General features: G+C 48.4%; 1 protein-coding gene across 4 annotated transcripts in view; it reads left to right on the top strand.

Moving 5' to 3' along the window:
* The window catches only part of Lrfn2 (leucine rich repeat and fibronectin type III domain containing 2), a 170,946-nt gene that overhangs the window by 125,214 nt on the left and 21,484 nt on the right, over positions 1-24,248 (top strand). For 2 of the 4 annotated variants that reach the window (XM_087565770.1, XM_087565772.1), the window contains one exon: positions 11,843-13,266. In XM_087565770.1, the coding sequence (XP_087421896.1) occupies positions 11,867-13,266 (1,400 nt within the window). In that variant the 5' untranslated portion in view covers positions 11,843-11,866. Of the gene's footprint in view, positions 1-926; positions 1,143-11,842; positions 13,267-24,248 lie in introns of those variants that run through there. The other 2 variants (XM_087565771.1, NM_001039699.1) reach the window with 2 other exon arrangements.

Raw genomic sequence — 24,248 nt, 5'->3', positions numbered from 1 at the left:
CATTTCTTGTGCCCTGGAGGCCATACCACATGGACAGCTGAGCAGTATCCCTGGTCTCTGACTGCTGGTGAGGCTTGGCCACTGAAAGGCATCTAGAGGAAGTCACTCTTTTGACCCGCCCCTCCCAAAGGGCAGGCCACCAGGGCTTGTATCTGTCTTCTTTCTAGGAAGCTCTTCTTCCGACCCCTATACTGGTTGGGGTCTGCTTTGTTCCTCTATCTAGCAGTGCCTGGGGAAATAGGCTCCTCTCCACTGCCAGACTCTGGTGCGGCATGTCTTCAGTTCTCTAGACCTGCTTGCCCATGGTCAGCAGTCCCTTCCTGAAGCTTCCTTTCAACTCCCCTTTGATTATGTCCTTTGCTAACTACTCCTCTAGGATCCTGACAGGTAAGTCTTTCTGTCCCTTCTTGTTAAAACTTGGGGACACAAAAGAGCTGCATAACATGAGCAGACAGATGACCATGTTCCTGTGCGCTTGCAGATAGGCGTGTGTGTGTGTGTGTGTGTGTGTGTGTGTGTGTGTGTGTGTGTGCACGTGCAGGTGAGTCTTCATGGCTGTAGAGGACAGAGGCTAGACAACTTTTTCATTTCTCAGGCACCATCCACCTTGATTTTTGAGGCACCATATCCTGTTGACATGAAATGTGGTTAAAGTAGTCTGGCTGACCAGCGAGCCACAGAGATCCACTTGTCTCTGATTCCTCAGCCCCAGTGTTATAAGCATGGGCCAAATGCCCTGTTTATGTGTTGTGAGTGGGTACATATATGTAGGTATGTAAGTGCATGTAGAGACTAGACATCAACATAGATCTGTTCTTTTGTCACTCTCTACCTTATTTAATGATTTATTCGTTTGGTTTTACATGGATGAGTAATTTGCTTGTGTGCATGAACATGCAGTGTGTGATTACCTGATGTCCCCACAGGCCAATGGAGGGCTGCAACTAAAGTTACAGCCAGTTGTGAGTAGCCATGAAGATGCTGGCGATTGAACCTTGTTCTCTAGGAAAGAGACAGGTACTCTTCACTGCTAAGCCATCTCTTCGTTCCATCTACATTGTTGCTGCTGTTGTTGCTGCTGCTGCTGCTGTTGTTGTTGTGGGGGCAGTGTCACTCACAGAACCTAAAAGCTCATTGGTTAGGTAAGCTGGTTTACCAGTAAGCTCCAAGAATTCCCTTGTCTCTGCTCTACCCCAACTGCAGGGGTTATAGCCACATACTGCCTTTTACCTGGATGCTGGAGATCTGGAGTCAGGTCCTCGTGCAGGCAGGATAATCATTTCACTGACTGAACCATCTCTCCATCTGCCAATCATCTTTTGCAGCAAAGATAAGGAAGGTCAAGACACACCCAGTCTTTGGGGTGGTATTGCCCATGTGCATGCTGGGTAGAGATGCATAGTGACCTGATACCCCTTTGACCTTGAAGGTCCCAGATATGGTGCCCCTCCCTCTATGGTAAGCCTTGAAAGAACCCAGGGCTGGCTAGAGAATGGGAGCTAGGAGAGACCGCTGTGGGCCCCTCACAAATAGGCCTCTTTTCCAACATGAATTTGTGTCACACCGTAGAGAGAATTTGTCAGATGGTCCCTACTGAAAAATAGCCATGCTTTTGTTGGTCTGTGTATCTGACAAGTCCAAAATGACCAGCAGGGAAGACTGATGTCTCATGGACCCCCCAAAAATAAGCCTTGGAGAGGGAATGAAGAATGTCTTTGTCCCTGATGCCCCGTTTCAGGGGCTTTCCTGTTGTTTCGCAAATAGGAGATGCTGAAACATACAAATAAACACTCATTAAGAAGCGATTTTGATTTTTCTAAATTATTATTTTGCTGCTGTTGTAGTTAAGCCCTGATTTCTTTCCTCAAAACCCCAGACTCTCAGAAATAAGACTCAAACTCAAATATATTTACAAATACCTTGGCCATATAGCTAGGCTCTACTCTGACGAGACCATGACTAAAATAACCCAATTATTTTAATCTACACTCTGCCACATGACTGGTTACCTGTGCTCAGGTATCATGTGTCTGATTCATCACACCTTTTCCAAGGACCTTTTGCACCTGGCTCTATCCCAGAATCCTTTTTCCTCTTGGACAATCCACCTTCTATTTCTTGCCTAAGCCACGGGCCATAGGATTTTTAATTGACACGTGAGTCATCTGTATAATAGATAAGATATTCTCTCTACACTTTTTGTTTTAATTGTGTTATCTGGAGCCCAAGAGAAAATACACTGTGTTTAGTGTTATACCAAATGTCTAACAACAGAGCAAGGTGATAGCCACAGGCTTGTGTATAAGATGAGATGCTATCCACATTGCTGTGAGCTTTTGTGTTATCAGCGTGGTCTATACTCCTGATGAGACCAGTGATGCAGGCACAAGAAAGGTTCAGGGAGGTCCAGGCCTCACCAGGGACCCTGACATGAAGAATTCAGCTTTAGACCCAGGAAGCATTATTTTAAGATTGATACTTGAGCTAGAAAAGTAGACACAGCCCTGCCTGCCCACAGGGAGCCCAGGTCTCAGGGTGTGGTGGTTTGTTTGAGATATCTCCCATAAGTCTCTGGCATTTGAATGCTTGATCCCCATTGGGTGGCTGTTTGGGGGAGGATTAGGAGGCGTGACCTTGCTAGAGGAAGTATGTCACTGGTAGGTGCCTTGAGGTTTCTAAAGCCTTCTGCCATTTTGAATACATTATCCGCTTCCTGCTTGTGGTTCAGGAAGTGAGCTCTCAGCTATTTCTGCCGCCATGCCTAAGTTCTGCTATCATGGTCTGTAATTCTCTGCAACTGCAAATCCCAAGTAACGCGCCCCTTTTTTCTTTAAGATGCCAGCCATAGATAAGTAAGTAATAATGAAGGAGAGACAGCCTATTCTCGGGGAACCCAGACTGAGGGATCCCGAGTGTGGGGGACACAAACACTCTCCTTAGAGAGACCCAAGTTGAGGAGGTCTCATCCTAGTCTTCAAGGATCCCAAGGCTGCTGAGAAAAATGCAATCGCTCTCTCTGGTGACCTTCAAGTATGATATCTTGCTCAGATGCTAACACATAATTGCGATATGTAGCCACAGTGAACTTTAATGCCACCTAGCCCATGCTTGCCCTGTAGCCTGGGTAGCTTAAATAAGAAAAGCCAATTTTAATTTTGCCTGAGCCAGACATAATGAGGAGACTAAATCATAGACAGACCATTCCCCGGCGAAATGGAAATGAGTTTTGGATTATCTGCTGCTTTCAATTATGCAGCCCACTGCTCCCCACATTAGCCCAGTTGCAGAGTGGACGTGGACCAGTCTGGAAACGTCCCTTGAGTGGAGCACTAGGGGCAGGATGGAGGGTACTGAAGAGTCAATGAGGCTGACATCTTCTTTGAGGTAGAGGTAGGCGAGAGGGTTGACTTCGGAGAAGGTAAGGGCTTGGTCCTGGGGTTTAAGGTAGCTGAGGAGACCCTCAGTGTGAGAGAGGAGCCCTTACAGTGGGTAACGTGTCCCTGCGTGTCCTCATTCTCTCTGAGGTGGGAGGGAAATGGTCCATTCAGGGGCTGAGAGCTACCCGCTGGCTTTCCACTTCGGTGAAATAAGGCGCAGATCTTGGAGGTAAATTGTTGAGAATCGAGAGTGAATCAGAGCTCCTGTCTCACTATGTCCACTTAGCTTAGGTGGAAGCTGACGGGTGGAAACAGCAAAGTTGGAGGCCTAGACCAGCCATGCACCTCCTGCATCGCCAACAGGATAGATCGAAAACTACATGGAGATTAGTGCACGGGAAGGTAGCATCGCACAACCTGGCATTTGTCCCCGTCACTGGGGAGCAAGCAAGCCTGCTCCCTACCCCTTCTCCACAGCCCCACTCCCACCTAAGATGTGTGTAGGGATGTGTGTAAAGCCTCCTTCGCCCACATAGCGCTGTGTCACGGGAACCCACCTGTTCACTCGCTTGCTCACCTCCATTCATGCAACGCCCCCTCACACACCCTCGGGAGCTTGCTCAGTCACACACGCAGGCTGTCACACATCACACATCGCAGCCTCCTCACATTCCCCAACCCAACCCCATCTCCATTCACAGCCCAATCTCCCTGTTCTTGGTCACTTTCATACCCTACCATGTGTGGGTGTCGCTTTGTTAACCCTGAACATTCATTCACACAGGGAGGTGGGCGTCTCCACAGCTTCCTAGATCCAGTCAGGGGCGGATTTTCCTGCTGATTGGTTGTTGTTGTTACTGGTGTTAATTTTTGAAACAAGGCCTCATGTAGCCCAGGTTAGCCTTAAACTTATGTAGCCAAAAATGACTTAAAAGGAAGCTTACTGCCTCCCCTCTCTTAGTGTTGAGAGTACAGATGTGTACCTTCTGGCCTGTGTTATGTAGTGCTGGGAATTGAACCCAGGGCTTCGTGGACACTTTACCAATCAAACTATCTCTCCAGTCTCTTCCACCCCAACTGTTTCTACCTCTCGATTATATGTGGGGCAAGCATTACCCCACTACATTCCTTCTGGGTCTTATTAGTCATTGATGCCATTAATGGCTTTCCTGCTTTAAAATAGAAAAAAACAAATTCCCAGTGTCTCACATACATTGGGGTCCAGACTGTTGGAAGTTTATGTAACATAACTCCAGTTACAATTATGAAGCTTGCCTGGGGCCAGCAATCGTCAGAAAAGGAACAACGATTTGGAACAAGGACTTTAGTGTAAGTGGTTCATGTAGGTGGTGGATTGGGAAGGGCGGGAAGAGAGGTGGGGAAATCGGACAGGGAGGAGTCAGGGAGAGGCTGTATTGAGGAACAGGTTGCAGTGAAAGGAAACCGAGGCTCGTGCCTCCTGAGAATCCTCAAGGGGGTGTAGAACGTGGTTTGTCTTAACCCAGGGCTGAGAAATACGAGACCCCATAGCTCTTGTTAGACACTGGTCTCTGAGGAACTCATTTCCCAGCATTCATGGCCTGCCCCACAGGAGTAAGCTCACTCTTGTAGCAAATTACAGGATACAGGCTGTCAGAGGTGTGGTGGACTAGGGGCTCTTCCTGCTGGAACAGAGTTCGTTCACTTACTTGCCCATTAATTCACTCAGCCCACGTGCCTCTTCAGCGCCATGGACTAGGCTCGCTACCGGGAACTAAGAACCCAGCAAAAATAGTTCTTGTCAAAACCAAGGTCCCCAGGTGAAAAGGAGTAACAGGCAGGCAAACATAATTGCACAGTAAAAGCGACCATAGATATGTTAACACGGAGGCATAATACGATCCTCCAAAGAGAAGGCAGTTGTAGCTTAATAGCAGACTCCTGATAAGAACAGGCTATCTCACACAGAGCCTTTCTAACGGCCCTAAATGGACTCCTACTGCCCTTTAGACATGTCTCCCCTCTCTTCGCTGTTGTTTAGAAGGTGGTTCCTGTCCCTGTGACTTTGTGTGAGATGCTGCTATCCGTCCTATATAAGGGTGTCTTTCTGCAGCTAACGAGAGAAGGCTGTCTCGGGGGACTGTGAGCCTCTCCTAGGGACATTCATGTGTTCTCTCTTCTCTCCTGTCTTCTTCCTCCCCTCCTTCCTTTGATGCTGGCTGCTAAGCCTCCAGGATCCAATGTCAAAGGCTGGCTTCCTGCTCAGACATGTAGCTCTCTCCTTCCCTGACACAAACCCACAGACCTTGCTTGCTCTGTCCTGAAGGGTTACCGGAGTTGTTCTGGGGTCTGATCTGGACCCCTGGCATCCTTACCTCCTCTGCCTGTCCTCAATAGAATTAAAGAGACAAGCCAGCATGAAAAGCAGAGAAAGGAGATCTAATGGTCAGTCACATCAGGAAAAGAAACAAAGCTCTCCATTGGCCTCCAGGCTCCCCAGCCCCCACCACAAATCCATTGCTGGGGTCCTGATGTGGCTTAACTAGAACACAGAGGAATGCAGAGCGTTACCAAAGGGTTCCTGTCTAGTGAGCAGGGCCAGGAAGAGTGCTTAGGAAACCAGCACTCATTCTTCTTTACACTTAAATGGAGGCCCAGACTTTGTTTTCTGGTGTCTGTGCTCCTAGCCCGAGTGGAAGGAAGTCAGGGTCCCTCTCCCCACTACTAGACAGGACACAGCCTCCCTAGCTCCTCTTGGGTGAGCAGTGTGATTCTCTCACAGTGGTGAAGAGAAGGCGTAGCTGCTGCCTCCCTCCAGGTGGCTGATGCCAGCCCCTCCCACCCTCCTACCTGGAGCACACTGGAGGGTCTTAGCCCTTTTTACCTGAAGCAAGAGGCAAAGCCTCTCACTAGATTTACAGGCTTCAGGGGCGAGTGGGGGTTCAGGCTGGTTGCTAAGATATCTTTTAAATGGAAATCAGGACGGAGAGACGGCACATATATCTAAGCAGCCATCTGCTAAATGTTGCCTCTTCTTTTGGAAGCAGAGAGGCTGGGGGGTGGGGAGAGCTGCAAAGGAGGGAGGGGCTAGGGTGGGGACTGCAGGGGCCTTAGGATTAACCACCAACCAGAGGAAGTTTCCTTTTCTGCGCCTAGGTCTGCTGCTCTCTGCTCCCCCATTTTAACTGACCCCTGCATTGTTTAAAGTATGAAAATCCACCTGCAGAAGCTGGAAAATTAGCTCAGCAGTTAAAAGCACTTAAACTGCTCTTCAGAGAGCCCAGAGTTCTGTCTGCCCCTAGCACTCTTGTGCTGTGGCTTACAACCACCTGTAACTTCTGCTCCAGGCTATCTGCACTCATGTGCTTACATCCGCCTACAACACACACACACACACACACACACACACACACACACACACACACACACATGCTGGAAAACTGAAAAATAATAAAAATAAAATTTAAAAAATCTCATCTAGAGGCACTGATAATAAACTAACAGCCTGGCTTCACGGTTCTGTATTCCTTGCCAGTATACTTCTGTGTTTGCATGTGCATGTGTGTGTTTGTGCATATACATGTGTGTGTCTGTACATGCATATGCCTATGTGTGAATGCTCCCTACCATCAGGGCCTGCTAAGTGGGCCTTTCAGAGCCAGTGAGCCCTCTGCTTCTGAGAACCCCAAATTTCTCTCCAAGTTTTCCTCCAAGCAGAAAGCACAAGTGCCCAAATGTAGCGGAACAGCTGGACCGTCTCTGGTTCCTAAGCAATCCCTAGTAAAGCTGCCAGTTCTGGGTACACCAGGCACATGGCTGCCTCAGGCGGGGCCTCCTTTGCTTGGAGTATGGCCTGGCGCCAGGCAATCCTGAGTAAGTGGCGATCCTTTCTGGGGTGGAGGAGAGTGTTCTGTTGGGTCCAAACTGCTTTGAATGTCATTTCTCAGTAGCTAAAACATGGGTAACTGTGCACAGGGCCCCAAGGTATGCTGGAGCAGGCTGTCCATTGTGCAAGGTTGCTCAGCTAGGGTACTCTGCCAACAGCCAGAGAGGGCATCTCGTTCTCACTACACGAGAGCACCTTACGGACTATGAGCTGATCGTTACCTTGCAGAACTGTGAGTTCCACATGAAGAAATCCAATGCATGATGGGAGCAGGGAGGTACCATCTCCACCCTGGGCCAGTGCTCGAGTCTAGGCTAAGAGTGTAGGTTCAAAGAGCGCTGTCCTGTTGCTTCACTTCTGTCTATCCTCCTTCCTCTGCTCCAGGGTTGGCTCGGAGATGCTCCTCATGGGCAGTCTCGCCTCCTCTGCAAGCTGATTTGACGTTGGATAGCATAGCCCATCTGTGTCCTCGGCTCTCAGAGCACCACTGCTTGCACTGCTGGCCAACGGGACATCAGCCCCTTCTATCTGCTTTCAGGGCTCTCTTTCCATGCCGGGCCCCGTCTCCTACTCTCTGTTCCCCTCGGCCACCCTCACCTCTCAGAGATGCTTGAAGCCACGTCTCTTGAAGGCCAGTCTTGTCTCTTAGCCTTTTTTATCAAATCCCTGCTTCAAACAGGAAACACCTCCCCCATTTTATCTACCCGAATCAGGATAATTTATCCATTTCCTGCAAAAGTGGGGGTGAGACCGCCTTTTGTTTGGAGAAATGGGCTAAGTGACAGTTCTCAGAATACGATTTTAATTAAGATTCAATAGTCACTTGTCTGTCTTCCATGCTGATTACTTAAAATATATTTACCCAGCTCTATTATGTCACCCATTTGAATTCATTAGATATTCCCTAATCTTCAACAAACTTTTTTTTTTCAATTGTGGTTTGCTTAACATCGTTTGGTAGGGATGAAGATGTTTGAAGCAAAGGGGTCTGGGTTTTCCTGGCATGAGGGTGTGAGTCCCACCTCCCTGACTTCCTTTACCACCTCAGCTATGTTGCAGAAACTGTTGACAAACGTCAAGGATGGAGACGTCCAAAAGATATAGAGGTGGCCACAATCCACACTACACTGAGGCAGGCTGCCAGAATCAGCCTCTTAACCCACAGAACTGGCAGGGCTGGCTGGGACGGATCTGGGGACCAAGCAGAAGATGCTAGTACAGGCCTTAGGTTAACAGCCCCGGGGTCTAGCTCCAGCTTTTCCTGCCTAAAACTGATGCTGAAGATTTCCTGCACAGGCTCTACCAAGTGTGTACGTAGAAGACCAGAGCTCCTCTTGGGAACAGAGGAAGCCAACAAATAGAGTTCTCCAGTGATTGACAGCCAGAGAGGGAGAGGGGGAGGGGGAGGGAGAGAGAGGAGGGAGAGAGACAGAGAGAGAGAGACAGAGAGAGAGACAGACAGAGAGACAGACAGAGACAGACAGACAGAGAGGGAGAGAGAGAGGAGGGAAGAAGGGAGGGAGGATAGGGGGAAGAGAGAGAGAGAGAGAGAGAGAGAGAGAGAGAGAGAGAGAGAGAGAGAGAGAGAGAGACTGACTTGATGGGCCCCAGGGCAGGATGGTTGCTTTCCTTCTGCAAGGAGTTTGGTGGCAGTAGGTACTAGCTGGACTTTAGTTGCTCCTGAGGGGATGGGGTAGCACCATGTGGAATTAGACATTTGGGAGATTCCACAGGGAACTCCTAATGAAGGACCTTCTAGAACACAGAAAACTTCCAGAAAAGACCAGACAGCAAATAGCATTAGCTTTTGCTGGTCCTGTGCTCTCTGTGTGCACACCCTGCACCTCTACCACATAGCTAAGAAAGATGGCCCAAGAAAGACGCTAAGGAATGAGTGGGCCATGTGCTAATGAAATTTTGTTTACAAAGCAGACAGCAGACAGCAGTCTTGATCATTAGGGAACCCATAGCCGCATATGGAGGAGGATCATTTGGGGTGTGCTGGTAAGTGTGAAATACACACCAGATTTCAAAGTCACTATACAAATGAAAGAATATTCAACATCTCGTCCATAACAGCACTGGTGACATTGACATGATATTGTGGGCAAAATGAAATATGCTACTAAAATGAACTTTATCTTTTTTTGTTGTTGTTGTTCTTTTTTTTCGGAGCTGGGGACCGAACCCAGGGCCTTGCGCTTCCTAGGTAAGCGCTCTACCACTGAGCTAAATCCCCAGCCCCTTTTATCTCATTTTTAACAAGATACTGTCACTGTCTGGTATGGTTTGGCTCATAGTGGAGTTTCTGTCAGACAGCCCCGTTCTCGGGACAGCGCCATCTACAGGTGAAATGTGGGGAAAGCTGCTGGTCCTTGAAGGGTCTCAAAGGAGGAGTTTCCCTTAAAGAGGTACCATAATAGAATTGAAATCTGCGTGACCAAGCATATGATTGGAAGAGGATTTTATATATGGCATGTGTATATAGTACATATTTATCACTTCTCCAGTGCCAGTACCAACTGTCACCAAACTCCTTGCTGAGGCAGAGCGACCGCCCCACCCTGGGTCCCATCAAGTGCCTACGTCTCTGACTGTCAATCACAGAACTCTCTCTGTTGCCTTCCTCTGTTCCCAAGAGGAGCTCTGGTCTTCTAGGGTCACACTTGGCAGAGCCTGGACAGGAACGCAGGAAACCTTTGCCGTCAGCATGAACAAGTCAGCATAGAGGGGAAGGGGTTTGCTTGGGCTAATAGTTCAGAGAGTTGGGATCCTCAGTGGGGGTTGGGGGCAAAAGCACAGGGACAGGGGCAGAAGACTGAGGGTACATGCCTTGAGTCATAAACACAAAGAAACAGTGACTGCCAATGTCTTTAGACTCACGGTCTGCCTCCAGTCACTTACATCTAACAGGATCACACCTGCTTAACCTCCCAAACAGCTGGAGACTAAGTGTTCAAATGCCAAGGGCTACGGAGGACACCTCACTCATACATCAAGTAGCATATACATAAACCGTCTGCTGGGTGCTTTCTTTGTATCTGTGGCACCCGGCTTGAGACACACAGATTTCTACTTCCTTGAAATACTAATAACTTGCTCAAAACAAGAATAGGGCGGAAACGATAGCTCAATTGATAAAGTGTTTGTTATATATTCAGCACCCATGTGAAACCCAGGCACAATGTGCCTATCATCCCAGTTCTGGGGAGGTAAAGTCTCGCTGAATCTCACTGGATGGCAAGTCCAGCCTAAATGGGGGAGTTTCAGGTTCAGGGAGGAACACTATTGTAAAAATAAGGTGGGAAGCCCATGAGGACGACAATTGGTGTCAACCTCCAGCCTCCACACGCATGTACACGCGTGTCTGAACACACAAGTGTGTGCACATGCACAGAGGAAATGAATTTTTTTAAAAGCAGCACCAAATTAATCTTTAATCTAGTGTCTTCTTCCCTACTGTGGAATACCTCAGCTCTTCCAAACTCACTAACATGTGCAGAGCGTTCACAAGGGCTAGCAAGTGGGCAGCGCATTCCCAGATTATTGCCCTCTGAAGCCACTTTTGTGGAACGTAATTAGCACTCTGAGAAAGTCAATTTTAGAAATTCTGGTCTTTAGGAAGCTGTACAACACAGGGTTTCTCACAGACCAACACAATGGCTTGGTTTTAGCCTTACACACAAAACGGTACATAATTGTTGCCACATAGAATAGGGAGATTCTGAAAGACTGTAAGATTGGGAGGCACAGAAACCCCCAGGAAATCCTTGTCTTTTTCCTACCCTATATGTCCATTAAGAAAAATGCCTGCTAAGTGCTGGACAATGAGTGAGGCTGTGAACACCCTAGGGAAATGAGTATATACCCAGCAGGGAGGTGTCCATCTGTCCATCCATCCATCCACCCACCCATCCAACCATCCATCCATCCATCCATCCATCCATCCATCCATCCATGTATACACCTGCCCACCTATCCATCCATCTACCCATCTGTCCACCTGCCCACACATCTATCCATCTATCCTTCTAGCCACAAAGACACCCATCTCAGACTCTCCTGCCCATCTATCACCCATCCTTCCCTGTATCCACTCATCCATCCTTCCATCTGTAGACATACCAATGCCAAATCTATCCATTTAGCCACCCACACATCCAACTATTATCCCCCAATCTGTATACTTACTTATCCATCCAGCCAAAATCTAATCACCTACTCATCTGTCCACCCACCATCTAACAAATACCAACTGAGTAACTAGGTTTCTCTGGGCTTTCAGACACTGTGCTAGATGATTATAAAGCAGCAGTTCATAAAACATATAAAAGGTCTGCTAGCATGGTACTCACATGTAATTTAGGAAATAATCTGAAAATACACAAACAGTGAATCAAGTTGTTAGGAGATAATACCAGTTGAAGAGAAAAAATAAAGTGGAAAAAATGTTAGAAGAGTTCAATGAAAAGGTATGAGCACTTGCCTGGGCATAGCCTGTCTCTGTTGTTCCCTAGTGCTGTGTGACATTCCTTGGAGGGAGGAAGCTCTTAATAAGGGCAATTACCTGCTGACATTGATGTTGTGTCCTTCCTTCCAGGTGCAGAGGCCGAGTGACCAGACCATGGAGACTCTGCTTGGCGGGCTGCTGGCTTTTGGCATGGCGTTTGCTGTGGTCGATGCCTGCCCCAAGTACTGCGTCTGCCAGAATCTGTCTGAGTCACTGGGGACCCTGTGTCCTTCCAAGGGGCTCCTCTTCGTGCCCCCTGACATTGACCGGAGGACAGTGGAGCTGCGTCTGGGTGGCAACTTCATCATCCACATTGGCCGCCAAGACTTTGCCAACATGACAGGGCTAGTGGATCTGACCTTGTCTAGGAACACCATCAGCCACATCCAGCCCTTCTCCTTCCTGGACCTTGAGAGCCTCCGTTCCCTGCACCTTGACAGCAACCGGCTACCTAGCCTTGGGGAGGACACACTCCGGGGCCTAGTCAACCTGCAGCACCTTATTGTGAACAATAATCAGCTGGGTGGCATTGCTGATGATGCCTTTGAAGACTTCCTGTTGACTTTAGAAGATTTGGACCTATCTTACAACAACCTCCACGGTCTTCCCTGGGATTCTGTAAGGCGCATGGTCAACCTCCATCAGCTGAGTCTCGACCACAACTTGCTGGACCACATCGCTGAGGGTACCTTCGCAGACCTGCAGAAACTGGCCCGCCTGGACCTCACGTCCAATCGGCTGCAGAAGCTTCCCCCAGACCCCATCTTTGCCCGCTCCCAGGCCTCCTTGCTCACTGCCACACCCTTTGCCCCACCCCTGTCCTTTAGTTTTGGAGGGAACCCACTGCACTGCAATTGTGAGCTTCTCTGGCTGCGAAGGCTGGAGAGGGATGACGACCTGGAGACCTGTGGATCCCCTGGAGGTCTCAAGGGTCGCTATTTTTGGCATATTCGCGAGGAGGAGTTTGTGTGTGAGCCGCCCCTCATCACCCAGCACACACACAAGCTGCTGGTTCTGGAGGGCCAGGCAGCCACTCTTAAGTGCAAGGCCATTGGGGACCCCAGCCCTTTGATCCACTGGGTTGCCCCCGATGACCGCTTGGTAGGAAACTCTTCCAGGACTGCCGTATATGACAACGGCACTCTGGACATTCTAATTACCACCTCTCAGGACAGCGGCCCCTTCACCTGCATTGCAGCCAACGCGGCAGGAGAGGCTACCGCCACCGTAGAGGTCTCTATCGTGCAGCTCCCACACCTCAGTAACAGCACTAGCCGGATGGCGCCGCCCAAGTCTCGCCTCTCAGACATCACGGGTTCCAGCAAGACCAGTCGGGGAGGGGGAGGTAGCGGGGCTGGGGAGCCTCCCAAAAGCACCCCAGAGAGGGCTGTGCTTGTGTCTGATGTGACCACCACATCTGCCCTGGTCAAGTGGTCTGTCAGCAAGTCGGCACCCAGGGTGAAGATGTATCAGCTGCAGTACAACTGCTCCGACGACGAGGTACTGATTTACAGGTGAGCCAGAGGCTGCAGTGTGGTCAGGTGGCACGGGAGCGTGCCTGGGGCAGGGCCGGGAGGTTAGAGCCCTGTGCGCCTGCTTCCGGAACTTCTCTCCAGGGAAGCCTGTGGGGACCCTGGGTCAACTGTTCCTCTGCTACAGGTAAGGGGCTCCCCCCAGGATGGCAGGAGAAGAATGTATGTGGAAGGACCATGTTTCCCGGGAGAGGGTGAAGGTGTGACAGCTAAGTGGCTAGATACTTCTAAGCTCCTTTCTGTGAAAGCAGGGTCAGAGCTGAGCCTGGGAAATTCAGCGGCTGAAGCATCTCTGACTCCTTGTAGTCATGGTAGAAAATTATGAGAGGAGAAAAGAGTTGAGTATCTCGGCCAGCTTTCCAGTTCTGGTTGGCTCCAGATTACTCAGCTGCTCTATAGACCTAACCTACCCATGTTGATAGAAACTTGTGGTAGACAGTGGTTTACTCAAAGTGAGTCAGTGTGTGTGTGTGTGTGTGTGTGTGTGTGTGTGTGTGTAAGAGTAGTGGAGCTAAGTACAACAATGTCAAGCAACCAGAGCTTCCAGGGACTAAGCCACTACCTAAATACTATACATGGACTGACCCTGGACACTGACCTCATAGGTAGCAATGAATATCCTAGTAAGAGCACCAGTGGAAGGGGAAGCCCTGGGTCCTGCTAAGACTGAACCCCCAGTGAACTAGACTGTTGGGGGAGGGCGGCAATGGGGGGAGGGTTGGGAGGGGAACACCCACAAGGAAGGGGAGGGGGGAGGGGGATGTTTGCCCGGAAACCGGGAAAGGGAATAACACTTGAAATGTATATAAGAAATACTCAAGTTAATAAAAAAAAAAAAAAGAGTAGTGGAGCTAAACTGCACTACCTCAAATCATTAAAGGAAACCTACTTCAGGCCGGGCTGCATCAAAGGCCCCATGATTTCCCCAGATGTTCATTTTCCCATACCTTAAGTTCTGTTTCCTCTGGATTGAGTCCTGCCTCGGGTTGCCTTTTTCCTCCAGAGATGTCTGCCTTTTTCTTTGGTTTCTTTTTCCATATTAAGAAGAGCTTCCCCTTGCTGGCCCATTTCTGGCTGCCGAAGGGAGACTCGTAGGCTCATAGGGTCCTTTCAGATCTTAGAGGAGCCTCACCCTGTCCACCACCCCTCTGGACCCTGGGCTCCTTGTGGAAATGGAGTCAATGATACTGCCTTTGAAAAGCGGCTGTGAAGGTCAAGGGTCATTCTGAGGCCCGGACAAAAGGGAAGCTAACCCAGGGCAGGAGAATTACGTACCCCAGCCAGGCATATTAATGCATGGCTATAATCTCAGAATTCTAGAGGCAGAGGCAGGGAGATCATACTTCCTAGGGCAGCGTGTGTGCAAGTTCCAGGATGGTCAAAGCTTCATGGTGAGGCCCTGTCTCCAAAGAACAAACAACAATAGAAAGGAATGACATGTGACAGGAGCCATAGGCAGACACCAGAGCCTGCATGGATGATCTCAGCGGAGTCTTTCCCCATACGGGCCTCAGTTTCAGTAAAAACAAGGGCTGTGACCTCAACCCCTACTGCTTAGGAAGTGTGTGGTATCCTAGGAAATCCTGCCCATCGTGTGCTCACAGAATGACTAGCTTGGGAATGGAGCCGCAGGCCTCAACACATGACCCAGAGGCCACAGTCACATCATGGAGGGCTTCCGGGTTGATCAATTTCTGGATAGGGACAGAACTGATAAGGAAGAAACCAATGTGTCCTTGAGGGCCAGAACACCACGGAAACAGCAGAGCTGAGAATGCCCTTATTGAGCCTAGGCATAGAGCATGCAGAGGGGATGGGCTTAGAAGTGAGCTTGGAGAGATATGTATCAAAAGACAGTTCTAAAGCCTCACACACTCTCTCTTATAAAGCTTCTCTCTCTGTGTCTCTCTGTCTGTCTGTCTCTCTCTCAAGTGAATTATAAAGCTATACTTTCTCAAAAGATAAAGTTATAAGGCCTCTCTCTCTCTCTCTCTCTCTCTCTCTCTGTGTGTGTGTGTGTGTGTGTGTGTGTGTGTGTGTGTGTGTGTGTGTTGCTGATAAAATACAGTTTTCATAGAAAACTAGGAGAGGAAAGTTGTGGAAGGGACAGTAAAATTACCTTGCCTCCCGCCATGCAGACCTAACTGGAAGGCTTTAGGAAGTGCCTCTGTTTTACACCAGCTCAGAAGGACATGCGTGGTCCATCTACAGCATTAATAAATTTCGTCTTTCCCACCTGAGATCTCAGCTGGCTCAGCTCGCTTAGTCCCCACGGTACTAAAATATTTTGTGTTGACTTAACCATTAGCCTTCGATCACTAGAATTTTAGGTCGCTTCTTGTTTTTCAGTATTAAGAGTAATATCGTCATGGATTTTTTTTTTTTGTACCGAAGTAAAAATACAGTTGGTGACATGCCAGTTTTCACCACATATTCTCTTCGGGGTTGAATTATTGGCTTAACAAGTCAATTATAACACTTGCCTGTTGTGTTTGATTATTTATCTACTCTCTCTTAGGCAGCACATAACAATGTCCTTCTTGACCGCAACACCTTTTATCTTTCTCAGTCGCAGAGGTGGGACGCAGACCTGATTTAATTTACATTTGTTCATAGCCTGTGAGGCTGACCTTTTGGAAAATAAGTACATCTTCTTCAAGTGTGGATTTGTCATGTGGCTTTGACTTGCTAAAAAGCAGAACAGCTAAAAGCCACCAGCTGTGTGGCTGGCTTGGGCATTCGTTGATGAAAGGTTTGGCGTTATGAGGTTGCAGAGACGAGATGGGCATATGTCAGCAGTGTGGCCATGTCACTGTCATGAAGATGTCACCTTCTACCCTCACCAGGGGCTCATAAGTACCTGGAACGGCACCAGGCCTTGAAGCTGGGTTCGTGCTGTTACGCAAGAGAAAATTCAAATGTATTCTCTTGGCTAGCAGACTAGGAATCTGGAGAGTAAAAATAAAATGAAAGTGTCTAGCCAGATGTGGTTATGTAGGCCTTTAATGCCAATGCCTTGGGAGGTGGATTCAGGCAGCTCTCCGGGAGTTCAAGGCCAGCCTGCTCTATGTAGTGAGATTCAGGCCAATCTTAGTGTCTCAGTCACTGTTCTATTGCTGTGAAAAGACAGCATGCCCGTCAACTTTTATAAGAGAAGGCATTTAATTGGGACTAACTTACCGTTTCAGAGGTTTAGTTCATTATCATCAGGGCAGGGAGCATGGCGGCACTCAGGCGTATCTGGCACTGGAGAAGTAGCTGAGAGCCTTACGTTTGGATTGGCAGGAAGACTCTGGGCCTGACTTGGGCTTCAGAAAGCTCAAAGCTCACCAACAGTGACACACTTCTTCTAACAAGGCCACACCTACTCCACAAAGGCCACACCTCCTAATCCTTCTCAAGTAGTGCCACTCCCTGATGACTGAGCATTCAAACATATGGATCTATGGGGGACCATTCACCACCATACTAGGCTACTTAGAGAGACCCCGTTTCAAAACGAAGCAAAGCAAAACCAAACACCAGAACATAATAACAAAGTAGACTAAAAAGTAAGCATTAGAAATTAGAACAACAAAACAAACTGCAGAGGTCAAGGGTAACTCCTTAAGGCTGTCCATGAAGACTAGATGATATACCACAAGGAAAATGCTTCATCTAGAGTCTGGCTTAGCTGGTGAAGTGTTTGCTTCACAAGAGGGAGCACCTGAGTTTGGATCTCTAAAATTCACATAAAAGTCAAGCATGATGAATGGCTCATGTCTGTAGCCCTGGGATATTAAACAAGGCTAATCCCTGGTGAATTGGCTAAACAGCTTAGCACATGCATGTTTATGCACATATACACATCGCACACACAGACACAGACAACACAGACACACAGACACACAGACACACAGACACACACACACACACACACACACACACACACACACACACACACCAAAAGCAAACAAAATAGAAAAGGAAGCTCTCTGTGTAGTATCAGCTCATATTAAGCTGCCACAGGATATAGGGTTCTGTTAGTATTGTCAATACTGGCCAAAGTAATAGCAGTCCTCAAGGTCATCATACTCTCTGCTGTCCTAGGGAAGGAAGTGGAAAGAGGTTGGGTATTCCATTTAGCCTTATTAGGAAGAAGATAGATTTCCAAAGCTTTGAAGAAAACCCTAAGGAGACTATGCTCTCAGAGGAGAGTAGGAGCAATCACCAGCACCAACATTATGGAAGCCTCAGTGTACACGTGAGGCACAGCTTTCCAGAGTCTATTTCACTTAGTCCTCCTGGTCATACCACGTATAAAGGGGCAAGATAATATCACAAAAGTCCCTCAAGGTCTCAGTCAGAAAAAGGCAGGTCTGTTGCTATGGTTTGACTGGGGGTCCCGAATGGCAGTACTAGGAGGTGCTGTGGACCTTTAAGAGGCAGAGACATAAGGGAGGTCCTGGGGTCGTTGAAGCCCTTGAAAGAGATTGTAGTATCCTAGTCCCTTCCTCTCCCTTAATCTATTTTATCTATCTATCATCTATGTATGTATGTATGTATGTATGTATGTATGTATGTATGTATATGTATGTATGTATGTATCATCTATGTATCCATCCTCTAGTATCTATGATTTATACTATCTATCTATCATCTATTTATCTACATATCATCCATTTATTTAGCATCTATTTATGTACCTATCCTCCCTCTCTTTCTCTCTCTCATTCTATCTATCTATCTATCTATCTATCTATCTATCTATCTATTGACCTACTATTATCTATCATCTACCCATTATCAACCTACCTATTATCTATCTATCTATCTATCTATCTATCTATCTATCTATCTATCTATCTCTGTTTATCATCTATCTATCTATCTACCTATCACTGTCTATTTATTGTCTGTCATTGTCTATCTATCTATCTATCTATCTATCACTGTCTATCATCTACCTATTTATCTACCTATCACTGTCTATTTATCTGTCTGTCATTGTCTATCTATCTATCTCTCTATCCGTCCACCTGTAATCTACCTATCATCTGTCTTCGTCTGTCTTGGTCATCTTTATTATTGATCTCTTTATTTCAAGGAGTGTATTATAATCATTGCCACACAAGTCCAAGGTAAAGAGAATGGGGCTTTCTCAGAATTGTTACCCAGGTTTTAAGTTGTTGCTCATAAGGACATCACAGCCATGTATCAGTGCAGTGTTAAAAGACACAATAGTTCTCTGTTGTGTCAAGGACACACACTGCTCAGGTCAGGGGGGGTTGTGATTCTGTGAAGCAGAACAGAGCTGTACTGTGCTTACTCCAGAATGGCCAGAATAGAGCTGTAGTGAGTGTAATACAGAATGGCCTAGCATAGAAATGACATTCTAGAAATTCCTGTGAAATGAGGTAAGATCGACCTTGAAGATGAAAGGACTTACAAAGAGATCTCAGCCCTGTTGATGTAGTTAAAGGATTTATGGATAGGAAAGGGCAACATGCAGCACACATGCACAGATACATGTGTTAGTGCATGCATGCATGTGCATGTGTACATGTGTACACCCTCCACACACACAGGGACTAGTCTATCACAAGAATAACATCTCACCAGTTCTACCCTGCATAGTTCACAGGTGAGGTTTGCTAACACATGTGTCACTGTCCCACAGGATGTCACTCTCTCTGGGTAGGAGAGGGACTGTTCCTCCCCTTCCCATGCTCACTGCTGTCCCCTCAGAGGGGTCCCCATTAATGCTGTTATTTACCTGAATGGGTCTGGCCCTGGTGATGGAGAGTGAAGGAGATAGCTTTGCCTCCCTCTTCTTCTCCAGCTCATGCTGCTCCAGTGTAGACACCTCCCACCCGTGGTCACTGGTGAGTCTGACCCTATGTAGTCTGCAAATTTCACACTTGATGAACAGAAGGGAAACAGACCTCAGAGCTGCCCTGTGGCAGCCTAAGCAACAGCTAAGGTAATCTGGGAGCTTCCAGGGCCCCCAGAGAACCCAGTTAGTCTCTCCCAGGGAAGATGGGGAGGTAGGAGTTGGAATGTCTAACTAGTGTGACACCAGTCCTTTCAGCCTGTGACTCTTCTTCAGCAGGACAGAATGGTTTCTGCAGCATTTACTGTACAGGGCCCAGTGTTCTGGTATTAGGACTTCTGAGGCATCTGAGCCCCGGAGCCTGAGGTCAGAGACAGTCATCACGTTAGAGGCTCAGAGAGTCTAGCCTGACCCAGATCCATGTCACTGACTGATACCCAGGGGTTCCATCGAACCCCAGGAGAGCTGTGAGCAGTGTCTGATGCATGTGGTTCTAGGCCTCATTCCAGAACATTCCAGGTTCTGGCCTCTTTCCAGATGGGGAGACCCAGCTAACCTCAGGTGACCAAGGAAAAACTTCTGTCCTGAAAGCTCTCTTGTTAGCAGATACCTTATATCACGCCCCCCAGGTACTTCTCCCCAAAGATGCACTGGCCAGCCCTGCAGGCAGGTATTGGGGCACTGTGGGTTCATTTAGTCCTCAGGTGGTACCTGTCTTGCTTTCAGTGTGACTGGGGAAGATTGACAGTCACGTCTCACATCATCAGGGCCAGACCTTTCAGGGAAGGAAAAACATTAATGGGGACCCCTCAGAGGGGAAAGCATTGAGCATGGGAGGAGGGGAGGAACAGCCCCTCCCCCACTCAGAGAGAGTGACAGCCCATCTCAGCTAAGCCTCATCTCTGGTGTGACATGAAAAGTTAAGTGCCCTGCATGTCATTATCGGCCCAAGTGACATTCACCAACACTTGTCTCTAAGAGCTGTCAGGAACGGCTGTCAGCAGATGAGATGCTGGAACCAGTCCCAGAGAGGGCCCGGGGCACAGCCAGCTCTCTACCTACAGCTCAGTGGGACCAGCCAAGCTACAGGCTTGCCTTTACCCTGCGTGTGGTGTGTCCAGCACCTCAATGTAGGGACAAGAGGGGCCTTGAGGTATGTTGTCCCCCTCAAGGGAACAACCACAGAAGCTCCTTCTGCTCCATCAGTTTCTAGGCTGATGGGACACCTCACTTCTAGAGTGTGGAGTATAGAGGTGAAGATGTGTAGGGCTCGGGATGGATTGCTTAACTTAACAAAGTCACTTAAGGAGGGGTTGATTCTTACTCAGTTTGAACATTCAGCCTTTCAGGGTAGAGAAGGCTTAGGGCAGGAGTGTGAGGCAGCTGGTCAGATTGTACTGAGTCGGGAAGCTGAGAGAGGTGGATGCCGGTCCTGAGGTGGATGCTGGTTCTGAGGTGGTGCTGAGGTGAATGCTGGTCCTGAGGTGGATGCTGGTCCTGAGGTGGATGCTGGTCCTGAGGTGGATGCTGGTCCTGAGGTGGATGCTGGTCCTGAGGTAGTGCTGAGGTGAATGCTGGTCCTGAGGTGGATACTGGTGCTGAGGTAGACTCTGGGGTTGAGCTTGCTTTTTCTATGTTTCTAAGTCCTGAACCCCGATCCACCGGGTGGTACTGACTACATTTAGTAAACTGGTCTTCCTGCAGCTTCCTCAGCTAGCTCATTCCAGAAATTTCCTCTCAGACTAGCCAGAGATTTGCCTCCCAGATGGTTCTAGAGCTTACCAAGCTGACACTCAATACTACACTTTTTGCCTGTTTTTGCTGCACCATCACTCCCCCCGCCCCTGGAAGGGATATAAAGATGGAGTCTACGCCCCCAGGATTCCATGTGGTCACATCTCGGTTCCCTGCTCTCTACCACCTGGAAAGTTGACCCATGACTTTGGCGATAAGTGGGGAATATATCTCGATATTCGTTTCTTGAAGGGGGAAGAGCATGTGGTGCAGGGTCCTCTGCCTGTGCTTAGGACTTGCCTATGTCCCTAGGCAGGCTGGCTTCTCCTGAAGGGGTGCTGAGCACCCACAGATAGAGAGGAATATGTATCATCTGACGTTGGGGAGACAGGGACAGTGCTGCTGTGAGAGGTCCCATCAAGTCAGCCTTCCTGAGGATGCAGTTTTGTAACTTCTCTTCCCTTTGAAATCATGTACACCCAAGTAGAAGGGATAGGAAGGGTAAGAAAGAGCCTTGGCTCCACCCATCCCAGGTCTCGCCTCTGGGAATTTTACTAATGCCCTCTAATGTCTTGGAAAGCTGGAACGTGAGCCAGCCACCCACTGCAGCCTCTGTTTGGGGGAATTTTTCTGATCAGTATCACTTCTTCATAATTTCAAGTGCCAGCAAGCTTGGCATAAGCTGGGAACAAGGATGCCAACTTGAACCCCAGTTCTACCCAGAAACAGCCACTCAGGGCTGCTTAGCAGCAAACACGGGTAGGATGTGGTTCTTTGAAATCCAAAACCATGGCAGAGACCAAGTTACCAGAGGTCTCCCAGCAGCAGCAGTGGAGAAGGATGAACAGGGGGCTCACCAGAATGCCCCCTTCTAAAGAAGAATCCAGGAAAAGAGTTAGGGTTCTGCTTTTCTGGGCTGTCCAGGCACCAACGATCTAGCCTGCTTCTGTCTCTCTCCCTTACCGCCCTCAGCTCAGCTTTTGCCTTTAAGGTCACTCCTAGTACACAATATCTGCTGGGCCACGCTGCCAAAAGTGCCTTCTATGTAGAAGGACAAGAAACAATAGGAGCAAAGTGAGGGATTTGCTGGAAAAGCCAACCACTGACTTCCATCCCATTGTATGGCACCCATTTCTGCAAAGCTGGGCACACCTTGAAATATAGAGGAGATGGGGGGGCAGCTAGCACTCTTGAAGCCTTTGGCTTCTACCCAGGCTCATTTACTAAACCTGCAGCCAAAGGCAAAGCATGACACTGCCTTCGGTCTTGTTATATTCATCTGTAAAATGGGAAAAGAGAATGTCTTTGCCAGTTTCGTGGTCTAGGGTCGAGAAGGAATTGCATAATGAGTATCCTTCATAGTCAACCAAGAAGTACTAGGACCATTCAGTACTGAGATCAGGGAGAACTGAGACCAAAAAGCACTGGGACTGGGAAGTACTAGAAAATAAGAATTACTGGGGCCAGGAAGTACTGAAGCCAGGGAGTATTGAGATCAAGGAGTACTAGAACCAGGAAGTACTAGTACCAAGAAGTACCAGGACCAAGAAGTACTGGTATCAGCAATTATTGGGACGAGGAGGTACTGAGACAAGAAGTACTGGGACTAGAGACTACTGGGACCCAAGAAGTACTACTAGGACCAGGAAGTACTGAAGCCAAAAAATACTAGGACTGGAAGTGCTACTGTTGAGAGCCTCCCCACTTTCTCTTTTGGACCATCTTGTCCTGTTTGCCAGGCCGACTTGTGCGTCTTCATTTTCCTAAACCAGGAGAGCTATAAAAGGGACAACTGGTTTGATGAGGGATGAGGGTAGAAAGTATATGTTTGCTTGGTCAGAAATGTCTCATTCAATTGGGAGTTCCGCTGGACACATAGGAGTGACAACAGTAGACGTTCAAACTCCGCAACCGGCTTGAGCATAGGGAGACATATCACAGGGTGCATTGTCAGAGATCCAATCACACCACCATGTTCCCGTCCTGCCCCTTTTACTCTGCTCAAGGGTGACACATCTCAGATTCAAAAGCCCCCCTTGGGGCTGTTGAGAGGCGACCAATTCTTCCCCTTGTCATCCCCCTTGCTCTGGAAGATTTTTGGCTGGGAACATCCCTGCAGTTGAGGGTAGCTCTGTACCTCTTTTTCCCCCAAATGCATCCGCCTCCCTCCTAGTAAGAGTAAGGCAGCCCTGTGGTATCCATGCAAGTTTGAGTTGTATGGAGTAATGGAGCCTGGGGGAGCATCAGGAACCTGAAGACAGTGCTGGTGGCCACTGCTGGATAGCTAGCCTTGCCCAGGGGTGGTCATAGGACCTGGCTCCTTTGGGACAGCTGGGGCATGCAGGAGACTGGGAAGCATGGCACCCAGGCATTTGGACCTCTGCCTGACATTCTGTAGTACTGTGCCTCCAACCAGAACTGAGCTTTAGGACCCCTTGGTTGCTGTGTCATCCACCACCATCTACTGAGTTGGCTCAGGCTGGGCATCTGATTTTCTAGTCTTAAGGCCTCCCCAGGCACTGCTGGGGTCACAGCCTCATGGATGACATTGGCCTACAGAGCATTTGTAATCCATTGCTGGGGTAGGTCCCTATTTATCTGGAGAGAGAGAGAAACCCGGAGCTCTGACATTAGAACTGTCTGGCTCTGACATTAGAACTCTGAACTCTCCAGAGAGGCAGTGTGCAGAGCCTTGGGAAGACTCTAGCAGAAGCACTTATCCTATCTCCTGGCTAAGTGTGAGGAACCAATACAAGGATGGGGGCAGGCCTGGCTCTGCTTGGCTCTTTCCTGTTTGCTCTGGTTTTACTTCAGTTGCTGTGATAAAACAAGCGAATAAAAGCAGCTGTGAGGAAGAAAAGGTTTCGTTTGGTTACAGTTGCAGCCTGTGGTCCCTCTTTGCAGGTAAGTCAAGGCAGAAAATAGTTACTAAGTATCTGGACAAGACCCCTGGGTTGCAACAATATAGTCAAAGGCTTGGTCTTGAAGAAGCTGTCAGGCCTATGAGGAAGAGAGAGAGGAGGGAAAGGATTTAAAATATGGGCGGATGCATGTAGCCCACTGGAGTACCTTCCTAACATGCACAAAAGTCCGGGGTTCAATTCTCAGCAGCACAAAAACCGGATAAGATGGTGTGTGCCACCCAGGAGGTGGAGGCAGGAGGATTAAATGCTCAAGATCATCCTAAACTCTTATCTTGAGTCCAATCATCCTGAGCTACACAAAACCTTGTCTTAAAAAACAATGTTTTAGAGGCTGGAGAGGCTCAGGTTAAAAGCATATACTACTCTGGCAGAGGACGTGAGGTTCCTGTCACCCGCACTGATCAGATCACAGCAGTCAGTAACTCCAGCTGCCAAGAACCGGCTTCTTCTTTTGACTTCCAATGGCACCTGAACTCTGATACACATACCCCCAC

This window comes from Rattus norvegicus, chromosome 9 (genome assembly GCF_021556685.1).
Source record: "Rattus norvegicus strain SHRSP/BbbUtx chromosome 9, alternate assembly SHRSP_T2T, whole genome shotgun sequence".
NCBI lineage: Eukaryota > Metazoa > Chordata > Mammalia > Rodentia > Muridae > Rattus > Rattus norvegicus.
This window is presented reverse-complemented; position numbering and strand designations above follow the sequence as displayed.